The 19,439-nt window shown below is 41.4% G+C and overlaps 2 protein-coding genes across 4 annotated transcripts in view; one reads left to right on the forward strand and one right to left on the reverse strand.

Moving 5' to 3' along the window:
- ccdc186 (coiled-coil domain-containing protein 186) overlaps positions 1–19,439 on the reverse strand; it is a 1,196,038-nt gene that overhangs the window by 347,098 nt on the left and 829,501 nt on the right. The window lies entirely within an intron of this gene.
- On the forward strand, positions 16,199–17,576 carry LOC112262571 (transcription factor HES-5-like). Of its 2 annotated transcripts, none has more exons than XR_006079901.1 (2): positions 16,199–16,302; positions 16,426–17,576. XR_006079901.1 is itself a non-coding variant. In XM_042305884.1 (2 exons), the coding sequence occupies exons 1-2, from the start codon at positions 16,240–16,242 to the stop codon at positions 16,655–16,657; spliced, it is 291 nt and encodes a 96-aa protein (XP_042161818.1). In that variant the 5' UTR covers positions 16,199–16,239; the 3' UTR covers positions 16,658–17,576. The 2 variants fall into 2 exon arrangements, 1 of the variants encoding a protein (XP_042161818.1); XM_042305884.1 differs by having other exon boundaries at positions 16,430–17,576.

The following is a 19,439-nucleotide window of genomic DNA, read 5'->3' on the forward strand; positions in this document are numbered from 1 at the left end:
TTAAACCCTGGAGAAACTGATGTATTCAGCTATTGTTTAATTCCCTTCTATAAGTGTGGCTATTCCCCAGTGACTCTGGGTGTTCCCTAGACAGACGGGTGCTGGTCGGATTGATGTTGATGATGACACTAGACTGAGACTCTGCTTTCCAGAGCTTTCCCACACTCTGCCCATTGACAGAGCTTCCACCTAACAACAGAAGTGTGCCTTGTTAAATGTTAATTCATCTCTATACAAGCAGTTCCCATTAAGCCCCTGGGGGAGAAAATAAATAAATCTGACATACATAAATTAAGAATGTAGTAAATACAAATATTTTGACTATCGGATGATATAGACTTGTACAGCATATGGCCATTCAGAGATGGTCAAGATTGGACTGAAAACGGAAGATATTTAAAGCGTTTAAGTTTTAGATATAAGATTTATAATCTTCGATACAACATTCACATTTTAGCAGACACTCTTATCCAGGCTTATACTATCATACTTTTTTGTTGTTGTACTGATCACCTGAAGGTCTTGAACCCACAACCCTGGCATTGCAAGCGCCATGCTCTACCTGCTGAGTTACACAGGACTACTACAATGTAATCACGTTTGTATAAATTGTAATATAATGTATTTCCTGATCTGTTACCTAATTCCTCTTACACCCTGTAATAATAAAAAAACACTTGTGCAGTCTTTATAATTCATTATATCTGTGATATAATTCATTTCTAGAATTCAATGATGAAAGCGTACTAGTGAAATTCCTTCTCACCCCTCATCATACAGGGTACAGAAGTCTATTGTCCCAAAGGCGGTCTGTGAGTGAGTTTTCCTTGGTTTCCCACACTCTCTCCTTTCACTGCTCTCAATGGTGGAACAATAGAAGTGTGCCTTATTATAATGCATCATATTAGGTATTCAGTTTCGTCTGGATTCTAGGCAATCATTAAATATGCTTCAATTACCAAAACAGCATCTGGTCGTAGAGAAGGTTCCCTGAAAAACTTGGAATGAAGGAAATTATTTGAGTTAAAGAACAGTAAGCACTGTAGAGTAGCACATGTCTTGGTTCTGACCTAAATTGAATCAATGAGAGACAAGTGACATGTTGATTTTAGCCATCACCTTAACCCTAACCCTAGTTTTACTGTATGTCCACACCCCTTCTGAACCCTAACACTAACATCAACCCTAATTCCAGCTTCATGTCCACACCTTGTTTCAACACTAACCATAACCCTAACACTAACCACAAATCCAAATTCTAGCTTCATGTCCACATGCCTTTTCAACCCGAACCATAACCCTAACACTAACTCTAGCTTCATGTCCACACCCTGTTTCAATCCTAACCATAACCCCTAATTCAACCTCAGGAGGCTGAAGAAATTCGGCTTGTCACCAAAAGCACTCACAAACTTCTACAGATGCACAATCGAGAGCATCCTGGCGGGCTGTATCACCGCCTGGTACGGCAACTGCTCCGCCCTCAACCGTAAGGCTCTCCAGAGGGTAGTGAGGTCTGCACAACGCATCACCGGTGGCAAACTACCTGCCCTCCAGGACACCTACACCACCCGATGTTACAGGAAGGCCATAAAGATCATCAAGGACACCAACCACCCGAGCCACTGCCTGTTCACCCCGCTATCATCCAGAAGGCGAGGTCAGTACAGGTGCATCAAAGCTGGGACCGAGAGGCTGAAAAACAGCTTCTATCTCAAGGCCATCAGACTGTTAAACAGCCACCACTAATATTGAGTGGCTGCTGCCAACACACTGACACTGACACTGACTCAACTCCAGCCACTTTAATAATGGGAATTGATGGGAAATGATGTAAATATATCACTAGCCACTTTAAACAATGCTACCCTATATAATGTTACTTACCCTACATTATTCATCTCATATGCATACGTATATACTGTACTCTATATCATCGACTGCATCCTTATGTAATACATGTATCACTAGCCACTTTAACTATGCCACTTTGTTTACATACTCATCTCATATGTATATACTGTACTCGATACCATCTACTGTATCTTGCCTATGCTGCTCTGTACCATCACTCATTCATATATCCTTATGTACATATTCTTTATCCCCTTACACTGTGTATAAGACAGTAGTTTTGGAATTGTTAGTTAGATTACTTGTTGGTTATTACTGCATTGTCGGAACTAGAAGCACAAGCATTTCGCTACACTCGCATTAACATCTGCTAACCATGTGTATGTGACAAATAAAATTTGATTTGATTTGATTTTAATTCCAGCTTCATGTCCACACCCTGTTTCAACCCTAACCCTAACTCTAGCTTCATGTCCACACCCTGTTTCAACCCTAACCATAACCCTAACACTAACTCCAGCTTCATGTCCACACCCTTTTTCAACCCTAATCATAACCCTAACCATAACCCTAACCATAACCCTAACCATAACTCGAGCTTCATGTCCACACCCTGTTTCAACCCTAACCATAACCCTAACCATAACCCTAACCCTAACCCTAACCCTAACCATAACTCCAGCTTCATGTCCACACCCTGTTTCAACCTAACCATAACCCTAACCATAACCCTAACCATAACTCTAGCTTCATGTCCACACCCTTGTTCAACCCTAACCATAACCCTTACCATAACTCCAACTTCATGTCCACACCCTTTTTCAACCATAACCCTAACCATAACCCTAACCATAACTCTAGCTTCATGTCCACACCCTGTTTCAACCCTAACATAACCATAACTCCAGCTTTATGTCCACACCCTGTTTCAACCCTAACCATAACCATAACTCCAGCTTCATGTCCACACCCTGTTTCAACCCTAACATAACCATAACTCCAGCTTCATGTCCACACCCTGCTTCAACCCTAACCATAACTCTAGCTTCATGTCCACACCCTGTTTCAACCCTAACCATAACTCTAGCTTCATGTCCACACCCTGGGCCTTTTCTTGTTACATGCAGACCACACAGCTCGCGTCTCGTGCCTCAACGAGATTCTGCGTTGCCAGGTGATATAATGTAACTTGGTTCTGTTTGTGATGCCTGACTCGTTGCAAGTCCCGCCTCTCCCATCTCCTCATTGGTTTTTAGGACGATATACCCACGAGGGTGATTGAAAGATGAACTGAGGTACACACACACAAATTAGCTAGCAACAGCAAGCTAGCTAGCTAACTTTCCATATGTTTCATGCTTTTTGACCTGTCCCCGTGAATAAGGTTGGTTCAGAGTTTGTTTTGATATTTCACCTGCGTGTCCTGATCGTGTCTGGTGTGGGTGGACAAAATCAACATGTGCGTGATGGTGCTGCATGTGGTCAGCATGTTAGACACATAAAGCCATCACTATTTCTGTCCCTGCTCAATACTGGGACAACTGTAGATTACTTGATTGAGATATAATATTTTAATCTTCCAAAACTTCATTACAAATCATTGCAAAAGTAAGTATGACCTTATACAGTAGATCTGTGTTGTATTCTACCATCAATATGTGGATGACAGTAGAGAAAAGGAAAGATCAATAACAAATTATTTCATTATTTTTGGGATTTATTGACATTGACTCGCATCGTAGACTTGAACACCTAAATATAAGGTGAATAGTTTATGTGATTACACATCACAACCAGAACTTGGATAAATCTCCAATACATATGATACTCTAACAGAGTATAGGACATTTACTGTCTTTATAAAAGACAACATAAAGGTTTCATGTTGAGAGAAAAAAAATGTCTCCCCTCTACAATATACACACCATTAATGATGTGAGCAACATCTTCATCCACAAAGTCTGATCTTTAAACAAATCAATTAGTTCTAATCACAGAGTGATGATAACAGGTATAATTTCCAGTTTGGGTAAATAATCATCATGGAGAATCAGTGATTCTGTAGCTCAAGTTGATCAAAAACAAATGTTTAACTAATACTGATACATACCTCACAGAAGATGCTCAATATAATGTTAATTCGACCATATCATTACAAAATTGTACTTGTAACAAAATAGCTTATTCTTGAATACGTGTTGACCTTTAAACAGTTCGGTAACAGATAATTACAAAAATATGATTAAGGTCCTCATGGATGACCATTGAAGTTAATGTTGATCATTAATAAGCACATGGTCAACGTAATCAAATCAAATCAAATCAAATTTATTTATATAGCCCTTCGTACATCAGCTGATATCTCAAAGTGCTGTACAGAAACCCAGCCTAAAACCCCAAACAGCAAGCAATGCAGGTGTAGAAGCACGGTGGCTAGGAATAACTCCCTAGAAAGGCCAAAACCTAGGAAGAAACCTAGAGAGGAACCAGGCTATGTGGGGTGGCCAGTCCTCTTCTGGCTGTGCCGGGTGGAGATTATAACAGAACATGGCCAAGATGTTCAAATGTTCATAAATGACCAGCATGGTCGAATAATAATAAGGCAGAACAGTTGAAACTGGAGCAGCAGCACAGTCAGGTGGAAGTTGAAACTGGAGCAGCAGCATGGCCAGGTGGACTGGGGACAGCAAGGAGTCATCATGTCAGGTAGTCCTGGGGCATGGTCCTAGGGCTCAGGTCAGTTGAAACTGGAACAGCAGCATGGCCAGGTGGACTGGGGACAGCAAGGAGTCATCATGTCAGGTAGTCCTGGGGCATGGTCCTAGGGCTCAGGTCCTCCGAGAGAGAGAAAGAAAGAGAGAAGGAGAGAATTAGAGAACGCACACTTAGATTCACACAGGACACCGAATAGGACAGAAGTACTCCAGATATAACAAACTGACCCCAGCCCCCCGACACATAAACTACTGCAGCATAAATACTGGAGGCTGAGACAGGAGGGGTCAGGAGACACTGTGGCCCCATCCGAGGACACCCCCGGACAGGGCCAAACAGGAAGGATATAACCCCACCCACTTTGCCAAAGCACAGCCCCCACACCACTAGAGGGATATCTTCAACCACCAACTTACCATCCTGAGACAAGGCTGAGTATAGCCCACAAAGATCTCCGCCATGGCACAACCCAAGGGGGGCGCCAACCCAGACAGGATGACCACAACAGTGAATCAACCCACTCAGGTGACGCACCCCCTCCAGGGACGGCATGAGAGAGCCCCAGTAAGCCAGTGACTCAGCCCCTGTAATAGGGTTAGAGGCAGAGAATCCCAGTGGAAAGAGGGGAACCGGCCAGGCAGAGACAGCAAGGGCGGTTCGTTGCTCCAGAGCCTTTCCGTTCACCTTCCCACTCCTGGGCCAGACTACACTCAATCATATGACCCACTGAAGAGATGAGTCTTCAGTAAAGACTTAAAGGTTGAGACCAAGTTTGTGTCTCTGACATGGGTAGGCAGACCGTTCCATAAAAATGGAGCTCTATAGGAGAAAGCCCTGCCTCCAGCTGTTTGCTTAGAAATTCTAGGGACAATTAGGAGGCCTGTGTCTTGTGACCGTAGCGTACGTGTAGGTATGTACGGCAGGACCAAATCAGAGAGATAGGTAGGAGCAAGCCCATGTAATGCTTTGTAGGTTAGCAGTAAAACCTTGAAATCAGCCCTTGCTTTGACAGGAAGCCAGTGTAGAGAGGCTAGCACTGGAGTAATATGATCAAATTGTTTGGTTCTAGTCAGGATTCTAGCAGCCGTATTTAGCACTAACTGAAGTTTATTTAGTGCTTTATCCGGGTAGCCGGAAAATAGAGCATTGCAGTAGTCTAACCTAGAAGTGACAAAAGCATGGATTAATTTTTCTGCATCATTTTTGGACAGAAAGTTTCTGATTTTTGCAATGTTACGTAGATGGAAAAAAGCTGTCCTCGAAATGGTCTTGATATGTTCTTCAAAAGAGAGATCAGGGTCCAGAGTAACGCCGAGGTCCTTCACAGTTTTATTTGAGACGACTGTACAACCATTAAGATTAATTGTCAGATTCAACAGAAGATCTCTTTGTTTCTTGGGACCTAGAACAAGCATCTCTGTTTTGTCCGAGTTTAATAGTAGAAAGTTTGCAGCCATCCACTTCCTTATGTCTGAAACACATGCTTCTAGCGAGGGCAATTTTGGGGCTTCACCATGTTTCATTGAAATGTACAGCTGTGTGTCATCCGCATAGCAGTGAAAGTTTACATTATGTTTTCGAATAACATCCCCAAGAGGTAAAATATATAGTGAAAACAATAGTGGTCCTAAAACGGAACCTTGAGGAACACCGAAATTTACAGTTGATTTGTCAGAGGACAAACCATTCACAGAGACAAACTGATATCTTTCCGACAGATAAGATCTAAACCAGGCCAGAACATGTCCGTGTAGACCTATTTGGGTTTCCAATCTCTCCAAAAGAATGTGGTGATCGATGGTATCAAAAGCAGCACTAAGGTCTAGGAGCACGAGGACAGATGCAGAGCCTCGGTCCGATGCCATTAAAATGTCATTTACCACCTTCACAAGTGCCATCTCAGTGCTATGATGGGGTCTAAAACCAGACTGAAGCATTTCGTATACATTGTTTGTCTTCAGGAAGGCAGTGAGTTGCTGAGCAACAGCCTTCTCTAAAATTTTTGAGAGGAATGGAAGATTCGATATAGACCGATAGTTTTTTATATTTTCTGGGTCAAGGTTTGGCTTTTTCAAGAGAGGCTTTATTACTGCCACTTTTAGTGAGTTTGGTACACATCCAGTGGATAGAGAGCCGTTTATTATGTTCAACATAGGAGGGCCAAGCACAGGAAGCAGCTCTTTCAGTAGTTTAGTTGGAATAGGGTCCAGTATGCAGCTTGAAGGTTTAGAGGCCATGATTATTTTCATCATTGTGTCAAGAGATATAGTACTAAAACACTTGAGCGTCTCTCTTGATCCTAGGTCCTGGCAGAGTTGTGCAGACTCAGGACAACTGAGGTTTGGAGGAATACGCAGGTTTAAAGAGGAGTCCGTAATTTGCTTTCTAATAAACATAATCTTTTCCTCAAAGAAGTTCATGAATTTATCACTGCTAAAGTGAAAGTCATCCTCTCTTGGGGAATGCTGCTTTTTAGTTAGCTTTGCGACAGTATCAAAAAGGAATTTCGGATTGTTCTTATTTTCCTCAATTAAGTTAGAAAAATAGGATGATCGAGCAGCAGTAAGGGCTCTTCGGTACTGCACGGTACCGTCCTTCCAAGCTAGTCGGAAGACTTCCAGTTTGGTGTGGCGCCATTTCCGTTCCAATTTTCTGGAAGCTTGCTTCAGAGCTCGGGTATTTTCTGTGTACCAGGGAGCTAGTTTCTTATGAGAATTTTTTTTAGTTTTTAGGGGTGCAACTGCATCTAGGGTATTGCGCAAGGTTAAATTGAGATCCTCAGTTAGGTGGTTAACTGATTTTTGTCCTCTGGCGTCCTTGGGTAGGCAGAGGGAGTCTGGAAGGGCATCAAGGAATCTTTGTGTTGTCTGTGAATTTATAGCACGACTTTTGATGTTCCTTGGTTGGGGTCTGAGCAGATTATTTGTTGCAATTGCAAACATAATAAAATGGTGGTCCGATAGTCCAGGGTTATGAGGAAAAACATTAAGATCCACCACATTTATTCCATGGGACAAAACTAGGTCCAGCGTATGACTGTGACAGTGAGTGGGTCCAGAGACATGTTGGACAAAACCCACTGAGTCGATGATGGCTCCGAAAGCCTTTTGGAGTGGGTCTGTGGACTTTTCCATGTGAATATTAAAGTCACCAAAGATTAGAATATTATCTGCTATGACTACAAGGTCCGATAGGAATTCAGGGAACTCAGTGAGACACGCTGTATATGGCCCAGGAGGCCTGTAAACAGTAGCTATAAAAAGTGATTGAGTAGGCTGCATAGATTTCATGACTAGAAGCTCAAAAGACGAAAACGTCTTTTTTTTTTTGTAAATTGAAATTTGCTGTCGTAAATGTTAGCAACCCCTCCGCCTTTGCGGGATGCACGGGGGATATGGTCACTAGTGTAGCCAAGAGGTGAGGCCTCATTTAAAACAGTAAATTCATCAGGCTTAAGCCATGTTTCAGTCAGGCCAATCACATCAAGATTATGATCAGTGATTAGTTCATTGACTATAATTGCCTTTGAAGTAAGGGATCTAACATTAAGTAGCCCTATCTTGAGATGTGAGGTATCATGATCTCTTTCAGTAATGACAGGAATGGAGGTGGTCTTTATCCTAGTGAGATTGCTAAGGCGAACACCGCCATGTTTAGTTTTGCCCAACCTAGGTCGAGGCACAGACACGGTCTCAATGGTGATAGCTGAGCTGACTACACTGACTGTGCTAGTGGCAGACTCCACTATGCTGGCAGGCTGGCTAACAGCCTGCTGCCTGGCCTGCACCCTATTTTATTGTGGAGCTAGAGGAGTTAGAGCCCTGTCTATGTTGGTAGATAAGATGAGAGCACCCCTCCAGCTAGGATGGAGTCCGTCACTCCTCAGCAGGTCAGGCTTGGTCCTGTTTGTGGGTGAGTCCCAGAAAGAGGGCCAATTATCTACAAATTCGATCTTTTGGGAGGGGCAGAAAACAGTTTTCAACCAGCGATTGAGTTGTGAGACTCTGCTGTAGAGCTCATCACTCCCCTAACTGGGAGGGGGCCAGAGACAATTACTCGATGCCGACACATCTTTCTAGCTGATATGCACGCAGAAGCTATGTTGCGCTTGGTGATCTCTGACTGTTTCATCCTAACATCGTTGGTGCCGACGTGGATAACAATATCTCTATACTCTCTACACTCGCCAGTTTTAGCTTTAGCCAGCACCATCTTCAGATTAGCCTTAACGTCGGTAGCCCTGCCCCGGGTAAACAGTGTATGATCGCTGGATGATTCGCTTTAAGTCTAATACTGCGGGTAATGGAGTCGCCAATGACTAGAGTTTTCAATTTGTCAGAGCTAATGGTGGGAAGCTTCGGCGTCTCAGACCCCGTAACGGGAGGAGTAGAGACCAGAGAAGAATCGGCCTCTGACTCCGACCCGCTGCTTAATGGGGAAAACCGGTTGAAAGTTTCTGTCGGCTTAATGAGCGACACCGGTTGAGCATTCCTACAGCATTTCCTTCCAGAAACCGTGAGAAAGTTGTCCGGCTGCGGGGACTGTGTCAGGGGATTTATACTACTATCTGTACTTACTGGTGGCACAGACGCTGTTTCATCCTTTCCTACACTGAAATTACCCTTGCCTAACGATTGCGTCTGAAGCTGGGCTTGCAGCACAGCTATCCTCGCCGTAAGGCGAGTACTGCGGCTGCAATTAGAAGGCATCATGTTAATGTTACTACTTAGCTTCGGCTGTTGGAGGTCCTGACGAATCGTGTCCAGATAAAGCGTCCGGAGTGAAAAAGTTGAGGAAAAAATAAATAAATATATGAACGGTAATTAAAAAGTGAAAACCGTAAAGTTGTCAGGTAGCAAAACAGGTTGGCAACAAAACGCACAGCAACTCGAAAACAAGCCTGCAAGTTAATCAACATATGCTTCACAAACAAAGGTTATAACATGACATTTTCTTTGTAAAAACTTTTTACTTCTTCAGTACAATTATAATGACAACTTTTAATCAAAACACAACTTTTAAAACAACCTGCACAAGCAGAATATGAAGAAGATCTCTGATCACTGTCCATCACATTAATGTTAGACTAACATGGTGCATTGAGTTTGTTTGAGAGTGGAGTTCCAGTATGTAGGACTCTACCAGGGCCTCCAGAGAGCAGTGTGGACTGGACTCTTCTCTTTGCTGGTGGTGGGCTGTGGAGCTGAACTGAGGCAGATCACTCTCCCTCCTGTTCTTATCAGAGGATGGATGCAGGCTCTGGAAGTGGCTCAGCAGTCTTCTCTGGGTCTGTGTCTTCACCTCATCCTTGGTCAGGAAGTGCACAATCTCTTGGACACAGCTGGAGTTAACCTTATTGACAGCTGCAGAGCAGGAGGAGGAGATCACTGACTGGTTCTGTTGCTGTCATCTCCAGGATGTCGGCTTTCTCCATTTTGAAATCTGGCTGCTGGTTGAGGCTCTCTCCAGGAGAGACTTGAGCTGGTCAATGCTGTTGTTGAAACGATCTCTGCGTAACTTCTCAACCACTGGCTTTCTTATCTGCAAGAAGAGGAGAGTCATTAATAATATTATTCTGGATACAACAGAGCTGACATGAATGGATGAAATCTAGAAACAAGTCTCTAGCTGATGACCTCACAGGTATTGTGACTACATCAGAGTGCATCAGCTGTGAGGTGATGATGACCTCGTCTGTCTGTCTGTCTGTCTGTCTGTCTGTCTGTCTGTCTGTCTGTCTGTCTGTCTGTCTGTCTGTCTGTCTGTCTGTCTGTCTGTCTGTCTGTCTGTCTGTCTGTCTGTCTGTCTGTCTGTCTGTCTGTCTGTCTGTCTGTCTGTCTGTCTGTCTGTCTGTCTGTCTGTCTGTCTGTCTGTCTGTCTGTCTGTCTGTCTGTCTGTCTGTCTGTCTGTCTGTCTGTCTGTCTGTCTGTCTGTCTGTCTGTCTGTCTGTCTACTCACTCAAGTTTCCCAGGAGCCCCAGGCAGCACACTTACCTCCTCTGAGCTCCACAGCACAGCTGGCTCTACAGCACAACGCTGAGCGTGCCCCAGTCGCACGCCCTCCTCTCTTTGGAGATGGGAGCCACAGGGACACACGGCTTCCCACACTTCTGAATGCAGCTTGCTGAGCCGCGAGACATAATAGAAGTGTGTCTGCTCTCACAAAGACCCACTGGCTGTTCCCATGCACAGCCAGCCATGCTGGGAGAGAGATTGGTTTATAGGGCAGTCTAGTACCAACAGACAAACCATCTGTATCCCTGATAACTCAGATTGGGAATACTTTAATGAATTGCACAATATTTTAAAAATATTTCTACAGAAGAAATTCTTAAAATATATATTGAAGAGAAAGTTTACAAAATGTACCATTTTATGGAGACGCCAAAAGTTGATTATGTATCTGGGCCATTAGCAAATAGGATTGGTTAGCTGATCTAGTAGACTCTTGCCATGACCAAGTTCCCATGAAAAGGCCATTTCAGAAATATTACTATTACACACATTTATCGTCATTATGTGATTTGGGATCTAATGCAATGATAGTTAGATGCTGTAGGATGAAAAAGACTGGTGATCCTAGCATGTGTCACATTTGCATTTTGTTGATTTGTGTCACAACTTGACATGGGGAACAGTCTTTTTCTGAGTACTCATGGGTATAAAGAGACGTTCTCAGGGACTAACGTGGCCATCCTCTTTTGCATATGGTTTAAAGAACATCCCACCTGTCCTGTGCGGAATCAGCTATTATTCCCACTGACTATTGTCCCACCTTCAGAGCCCTCTGATTGGCTGCAGAGCATGAGACAGCGCGAGAGGAGGCACATAAATACAGAGTGGAGTTGCAGAGTTCACTATCGAATACGCTCTTAGCATCAGCTGAGCCAAGACCAGCAGCAACACAGCAGAACAGAGGAGCTATCAGAACACTAACTCCAGACCACCATCAAGACCTAGCAAGATCAACATCTCTACTTGATTTCCGAACTGCAAACTCAAGGCCAACATCTGAAAATGCCTGCCTACTTGGACATTGCTCTTCAGGGCAGCATGAATGTGAAAGATCAGCACATTAGGTAAGCTCATGATCAATTACACTGAAATACTTCAGGTCATAAGAGTTCAAAATGAATAAAACCTATGTGTGAGAAGAGATGTTCATGAGTGTCTTGTCTTGTTTTTCAGATGTAAACTCTCTCTGTTGGAGAGGAAGTGCAGCAGCGGTGTGGAGAAACTGAAGATAGTTATTGGAGAACACCTACAGAACGGGATCTCTACATCTCCCATATCTCCTATTCTGGAGAAAACAGTGTTGTTTTTCACTCCCAAGAAGGTCTTGCTGTCACCCACCGGCTATTCCAAATATTCCAGGGACATGCTGCGTCTCTTTCCCACTCCAGAGGAGGACATTGTACCACTCTGCTTCGAACAATGAACTGATAGATGCATGGACGTGGAGGTTACCATTCAGAGCTCACAGACCCTGCTGTAATTAACTGTGGCCTTGGCTCAATGTATTCTCTTGTGATGCTGCTATAGACAGACTGCAACTGATTGGCAGATATTGGATCGCAACTGACAGAGAGACATAGCTAAATGAATAATATTTTTTAATACATTTTGTCTAAAAGTACAATGATTTTGTGAAGCTTAGTTTTGTGTATGTTGCAAATTCTCTAGAAATGATTTGGAAATGCATTGCATGCATTGTTATAAGCAGTTGTACTGCTCTATCCTTTCCCTGAGAAAGTCACCTTTGGATGAATTTGTTGATCTATGTTACCTGAAAGAGAGCGGAGTTGGTTACTCTGATTGTAAACACTTGTTCTCAGAGTTTGAAATACAGAGTGCTGGCCACTCTTGTCATAAAGTAGAAGTATTGAAAATATGACCATTGGTTTATCCCACTTTCTTAGGGTATGTGAGTCAATGTATAATTTGAACCCTGCTTTCCTTTATACTAATGGGAAATGCTATGATTTTAATGTTAAAGCATATTGTTTATTTTGTTTTCAATTACTTATTAATGGCTTCACACATACACAAATGTGCCTAAAGGGTTTTCAAATGTGCCTAACATGTTTCATTCAAAGACTAAATAAATATGTTGATAATATATTTCACTTCTCTTTTCATATTGTATTCAAACCTCAGAGGGGTGAGGAATATGGCATGACATCATTAGGTATATGCTATATATGTGTCTCATGGAGGAATGAATTGTTCTCCCAGTTTTATGCTCTTGACAAGAAATGACATAAAAACTCAATGATATACAACTGATGAATATGTAGGGTCATTCATACCTCTACAGTATCCAACATCTGGTCAGTTTTATCGCACAGAAAACATTAATTGAAGGATAAGAAACATAAAAGTGAATGCACATACAGTACAGGTCAGGTCTGTTCTAAAACAAATACATTGGCATTGACATGAATTTATATTTTAAAAAATAGTGTAAATCCTTTCAATGTAGAACGTACTACCTGAACACAAGTGAATAACTTCGACAGTGCATGAATAAACACACTATACCTAAAGTGTTATGCACCTTAAGCAGTTCCAAAAACTTCAGAAAACCTTTCACTGTCCAGCAAGCTTTATGCCGGAATTTGTTCAAGCATCAATGACTGTATATGGCTAAAACCACAATACCCACATAAGTACACATTTACTCCTGACTTACTACAATGCAACTATTCTGTTAATATGTGTATCAGAATATCCAGATGTTGTTGTGTCTAAAGTCAAGTCAGTAACAAGCTCAACTTTTGAAAAATCACAACACTACACTAATTGGTTTCCTGATGTAAAATACCATAAGTAATTAACTGGTTATTCATAATGGTAGTTGCAATATTGCTATTTTGTTATACTCTTGTACCTAGCGCACTTGCAGTTCAGTCATATTGAAATGGAGTAATATTTAATAACTAACAAGCTACTCACCAGGCACTTTTGGGGAATTGTATTAAGAGACAAAATAGCTTAATAAAGGCACACTTCTATTGTTTGAAGGTATTTCTGTCAATGGACAAAATGTGGGAAAGCTCTGGCGAGCAGAGTCACAGTTCAGCGTTATTGACAACATCATTCCTCACATCAATTTAAACATTAATAACAATGTAATTTTCCACAAAACAGACAGAGAATATTATTCAGTAATATCGTCTGATATTTTTCTGTTTACCTGAATAAAATGTAATAAATACATGCTTGTGAAACAGTATGGAAGGAACCTATGGTAGTTTTTCCCTCCAGAATCCAGATGGTCTGTGACGTCAGGCTCGGTCTATAGCGCAACACAGAGTCAAAAGCCGTCACTAATGCTCCACTGAGCAGTTTTTGTAGTGCACTGATCACAGCACACAAGACTGTGGGAAACTCAGATCAGTTCTCTACTCACACTGACCAGCAGCCTCAAGACAGAGGACACACCTGCTACCTCTAGACTTCACTACCTCTGGCAGTAGTCTGTCAAATCTGTGAATAGACAGACACAAGAGCAGTATTGCAACATAAATATACAAGGGGGTGAATGTCGACTTACTTACTACTACACATTATTATGTTTTAAAAGTGGCAATGTTCATAAAGGCTCTGTTTCTAAAATGTAAATAAAAGTAGTCAAATTATTATAGCTAGAACCGTATGTTAAAAATATGTATAAAAATCTATAAAGGTCTATTCCATTTCCAATAACTTAAATGCAACTGTAGGTTCCCTATTTTGAAACAATATTCACATAGAAATGCAACCATCAAAAACACATCCGTTTGATGTAGAGGATCTGCGTCAGCCAGTAAGTTGTGCTGATGAGCATGTGCTCTGTCAGTATCATTGATCCCAACATCCAGCCTGGTCTCATAGACTAGACATAACATAGGAAATGTAAATCAGGGACATTGACATTAATATGATATGTTTAGTATGATTACATAAGACAGACATTTACTTAGACGGTGGGTGGGTGTATAGCGTGAACATCTAGTAACCCAAAGGTTGCGAGTTCAAATCTCACCACAGACAACGTAAGCATTTGAGCTAATAAGCACAATTGACAACTTACTACTCTTTAGCTACTTTGCATCCACTTACTACCCTTCTAGTTAACCTTCCCCCTAACCCTTACCTTAACCCTTTTAGCTAATCTTTCCCCTAACCCTTACCTTAACCCTTTTAGCTAACCTTTCCCCTAACCCTAACCCTTACCTTAACCCTTTTAGCTAACCTTTCCCCTAACCCTAACCCTTACCTTAACCCTTTTAGCTAACCTTTCCCCTAACCCTATAACCCTTTTAGCTAACATTTCCCCTAACCCTTACCTTAACCCTTTTAGCTAACCTTTCCCCTAACCCTTACCTTAACCCTTTTAGCTAACATTTCCCCTAACCCTTACCTTAACCCTTTTAGCTAACCTTTCCCCTAACCCTTACCATAACCCTTTTAGCTAACCTTTCCCCTAAACCTTACCATAACCCTTTTAGCTAACCTTTCCCCTAACCCTTACCTTAACCCTTTTAGCTAACCTTTCCCCTAACCCTTACCTTAACCCTTTTAGCTAACCTTTCCCCTAACCCTTACCATAACCCTTTTAGCTAACCTTTCCCCTAACCCTTACCTTAACTCTTTTAGCTAACCTTTTTCCTATCTCTTACCTTAACCCTTTTAGCTAACCTTTCCCCTAACCCTTACCATAACCCTTTTAGCTAACCTTTCCCCTAACCCTTACCTTAACCCTTTTAGCTAACCTTTCCCCTAACCCTTACCTTAACCCTTTTAGCTAACCTTTCCCCTAACCCTAACCCTTACCTTAACCCTTTTAGCTAACCTTTCCCCTATCTCTTACCTTAACCCTTTTAGCTAACCTTTCCCCTAACCCTTACCATAACCCTTTTAGCTAACCTTTCCCCTATCTCTTACCTTAACCCTTTTAGCTAACCTTTCCCCTATCTCTTACCTTAACCCTTTTAGCTAACCTTTCCCCTAACCCTTACCATAACCCTTTTAGCTAACCTTTCCCTAACCCTAACCCTTACCTTAACCCTTTTAGCTAACCTTTCCCCTATCTCTTACCTTAACCCTTTTAGCTAACCTTTCCCCTAACCCTTACCTTAACCCTTTTAGCTAACCTTTCCCCTAACCCTTACCATAACCCTTTTAGCTAACCTTTCCCCTATCTCTTACCTTAACCCTTTTAGCTAACCTTTCCCCTAACCGTAACCCTTTAACTTAACTCCTGAATTTATGGACATCCACAAATTAATACATACCATATGAAACGTAACATACTAAATAGTGTCACGTATTTACATACAGAATAATATGAAAGGCACTGAGACCAGGTTGCAACATCAGGCAGCAGATCTGGGGGTCACCAGTTTCCCAGATTCACACAGCATTCTGTGAGACACACTCCACCCCCCTCCACCTGCTCCCCTAAGATGTGACCATTTTCCCGCCTCAATAGGAACACTGAGTATGTGGCAGCTCCACATTCCTCATTGTCCTTCCAAGCTCACCCATTGGCTACAGACTGAGAAATTCCAACAAGCCCAAGACCCACACATTCATATGCAGATTATGGACTATATGTAGGAGAGATGAAGCCAGTAGGAATCAGATTCACTCTACATGGAGACCAGTACAGCACAGAGATCCAACCATGGCACCTACAATCACTTCAGCTGTGATCTACTCTAATGAGCACCTGACTCTGATCAACAAGGTAAATTGAGTTACAAATAGTGTCACATTGTTTCAGTATTTGCTTTTAGAATATAGCCATTCATGTCAGCTCTGTCGGATTCAGAATAAGGTTATTAATGACTCTCCTCTTCTTGCATCTAAGAAAGCCAGTGGTGGAAAAGTTAAGCAGAGATCGTTTCAACAACAGCATAGAGCAGATCAAGTCTCTCCTGGGTCCAGAGATCCTCAACCAGCAGCCAGACTCCAAGCTGGAGAAAGCCGACATCTTGGAGATGACAGTTTGCTTCCTGAGACGACAGCAACAGAACCAGCCAGTGAGCTCCTCCTCTTGCTCAGCAGCTGTCAATCAGGGTTATTCCAGGTGTGTCCAATAGATTGTGCACTTCCTGTCCAAGGATGAGGTGAAGACACAGACCCAGGGAAGACTGCTGAGCCACTTCCAGAGCCTGCATCCATCCTCTGATAAGAACAGGAGGGAGAGTGACCTGCCTCAGTTCAGCTCCCAAGCCCAGTTCAGAATCAGCAAAGAGAAGAGTCCAGTCAACATCGCCCTCTGGAGGCCCTGGTAGAGTCCTACAGACTAAAGCTCAACTCAGAAAAAGTCAATGGACCATGTTGGTCTAACATTAATGTGATGGACAGTGATCAGAGATCTTCTTCATATTATGCGTGTGCAGGTTGTTTTAAAAGTTGTGTCTCGATTTAAACTTTTAATTTCAGTTGTACTGAACAAGTTAAAAGTTTTGGCTATGGAAACAATGAAGTCTACAAACACTGCATTTTTGTAATGTTAATAACCTTTATGTTTTGTGAAGCATATGTTGATCAGTTGTCCACTCGTGATAAACATCAACTTCAATGGTCATCCATGAGGACCTTTAACCCGAAATGGGTATTTAATCATATTTTTGTGATGGTCTATTACCGATCTGTTTAAAGGTCAACACGTATTCAAGAATAAGCTATTTTGTTACCTTAATTTTTAAAGAGCAGACTTTATGTGTGAAAATGTTGCTCACATTATTATTATGATATTGATGTATATACTTCCTATGATTGAAAACGTTTATCTCTTATAAAACCTCTATTTTAAACTTGCGTATTTTATAAAGACAGTAACTGTGTATCCTATACTATGTTAGAGTATCATAAGTCTTATGATCATATGCTACTTAGATTCATATGTCTTAGATTTATTCAAGTTCTGGTTGAGATGTTTAATCACTTTATTTCTATTGAAATATTTACCTTAAATGAAGGTATTCGATGATGTAATTCAGTGAGTCAGTCTGAATAAACACACACATCAAATGAAATCCTCTTGTCTGTTACTTCATTCGCCTTATCACTGAACAAGCTTCCAATAGAGTTACACTACTGATTTATGATATTCCACATATACAGCGAGCTCCAAAAGTATTGGTACAGTGAAATAAACAAATAAATGGTACATTGACTATGGGGTTAAAGTGCAGACTGTCAGCTTTAATTTGAGGGTATTTTCATCCATATCAGGTGAACCGTTTAGAGATTACTGCACTTTTGTAGATTTTAGGGGACCAAAAGTATTTAGTCAAATTCACATGTGTATTAAAGCAGTAAAACGTGAAGTATTTGGTTCCATATTCATAGCAGGCAATGACTACATTACGCTTGTGACTTTAATGATTTGTTGGACGCATTTGCTGTTTGTTTGGGTTGTGTTTAAGATTATTTTGTGCCCAATAGAAATTAATGTTAATGTATTGTGTAATTTTGGAGTAACTTTTACTGTAAATAAGAATATAATATGTTTCTAAACACTTCTACATTAATGTGGATGCTACCATGATTACAGATAATGCTGAATGAATCGGGAATAATGATGAGTGAGAAAGTTACCTTATCCCCCCCCCAAAAAAATACTAACCTCCCCTGTTATTGTAATGGTGAGAGGTTAGCATGTCTTGGGGGTATGATACTGCATGATACTTTGTGCTGCTTTCTCACTCATCATTATTCACAATTCATTCAGGATTATCTGTAATGATGGTAGCATCCACATTAATGTAGAAGTGTTTAGAAACATTCTATTTTTTATTTACAATAAAAGTGACTTCAAAATGACACTACATTAATACACTATAAAAGTGAATTTGTCAAAATACTTTTGGTCCCTTAAAATGGGGACCAAAAGTTGGTCGCATATGTATAAAAACTAAACAGTTCACCCGATATGGATGAGAATACCCTCAAATTAAAGCTGACAGTCTGCGCTTTAACCTCATAGTCATTGTATCATTTCAAATCCAAAGTGTTGGAGTTCAGAGCTAAAACAACAACAAATGTGTCACTGTCCCAATACTTCTGGAGGTCACTGTAGCTATATGGGGCTGAGTAAAGAAAAGCCTACCATGAGCCAAGACTGCACAGAATGAGCTTGAAAGAAGGACACACTAAATGTATATATATAGATATATATCATTCACCTCTTGGTGCTAAGTTCAAAATCTACAGAGTAAAATAAAATACATTTCTACTCATATATTATTACTTTACATGAATTGGTTTGATGAGTCAGACATGACTAACTAACAATTTAGGCTGTTAATTTAACATATGCCACTAAAGTATAATGAAGTGTGTGTTACAGGCTTTAGTTTTTCCATTTATATTTAGGAAGTTAGCGCGTTAACAGGTCGGGTTCCCCGATTGGTGTCAAAATGTGTTACAGGCTGTATGTAACAAAATGTGTTATCCAGGCTGTATCACATCCGGCCGTGATTGGGAGTCCCATAGGGCGGTTCACAATTGGCGCAGCGATGTCTGGGTTTGGCTGGGGTAGGCCATCATTGTAAATAAGAATTTGTTCTTAACTGTCTTGACTAGTTAAATAAAGGTTAAATATACAGTATATATATATATTTTAATTACACGTGCTGGTTTGTCATCTCGTTACTGGGAGGGTGGGAATGTGCTGTCCCAGGTGCAATTTAAGAGGCTGGTCCAGTGCTACAGTTGTCTTGAGAGATGTGTGTGGGGGGGGGGGGGACGACACCTTTAGCTGGCTCTCTCTATTCAATTTTTAGACAAACAATCCTTTAGCTGATCTTCCCTGTTTTTGTTTTGCGCCACTTTGTTTTTACTTCCTGTCTTTAAGTTTGGTGTGGGTTCTTT

The sequence above is a fragment of the Oncorhynchus tshawytscha genome, linkage group LG25 (genome assembly GCF_018296145.1).
Source record: "Oncorhynchus tshawytscha isolate Ot180627B linkage group LG25, Otsh_v2.0, whole genome shotgun sequence".
Taxonomy (NCBI): domain Eukaryota; kingdom Metazoa; phylum Chordata; class Actinopteri; order Salmoniformes; family Salmonidae; genus Oncorhynchus; species Oncorhynchus tshawytscha.

What these genes read in the sequence shown, in the direction of transcription:
- LOC112262571 (XM_042305884.1), top strand. Translation starts at nt 16,240, where the DNA reads ATGGCACCTACAATCACTTCAGCTGTGATCTACTCTAATGAGCACCTG. An exon ending in ACCTGACTCTGATCAACAAG is followed by an intron (nt 16,303 to 16,429) that starts GTAAATTGAGTT and finishes CATCTAAGAAAG; the next exon opens with CCAGTGGTGGAAAAGTTAAG.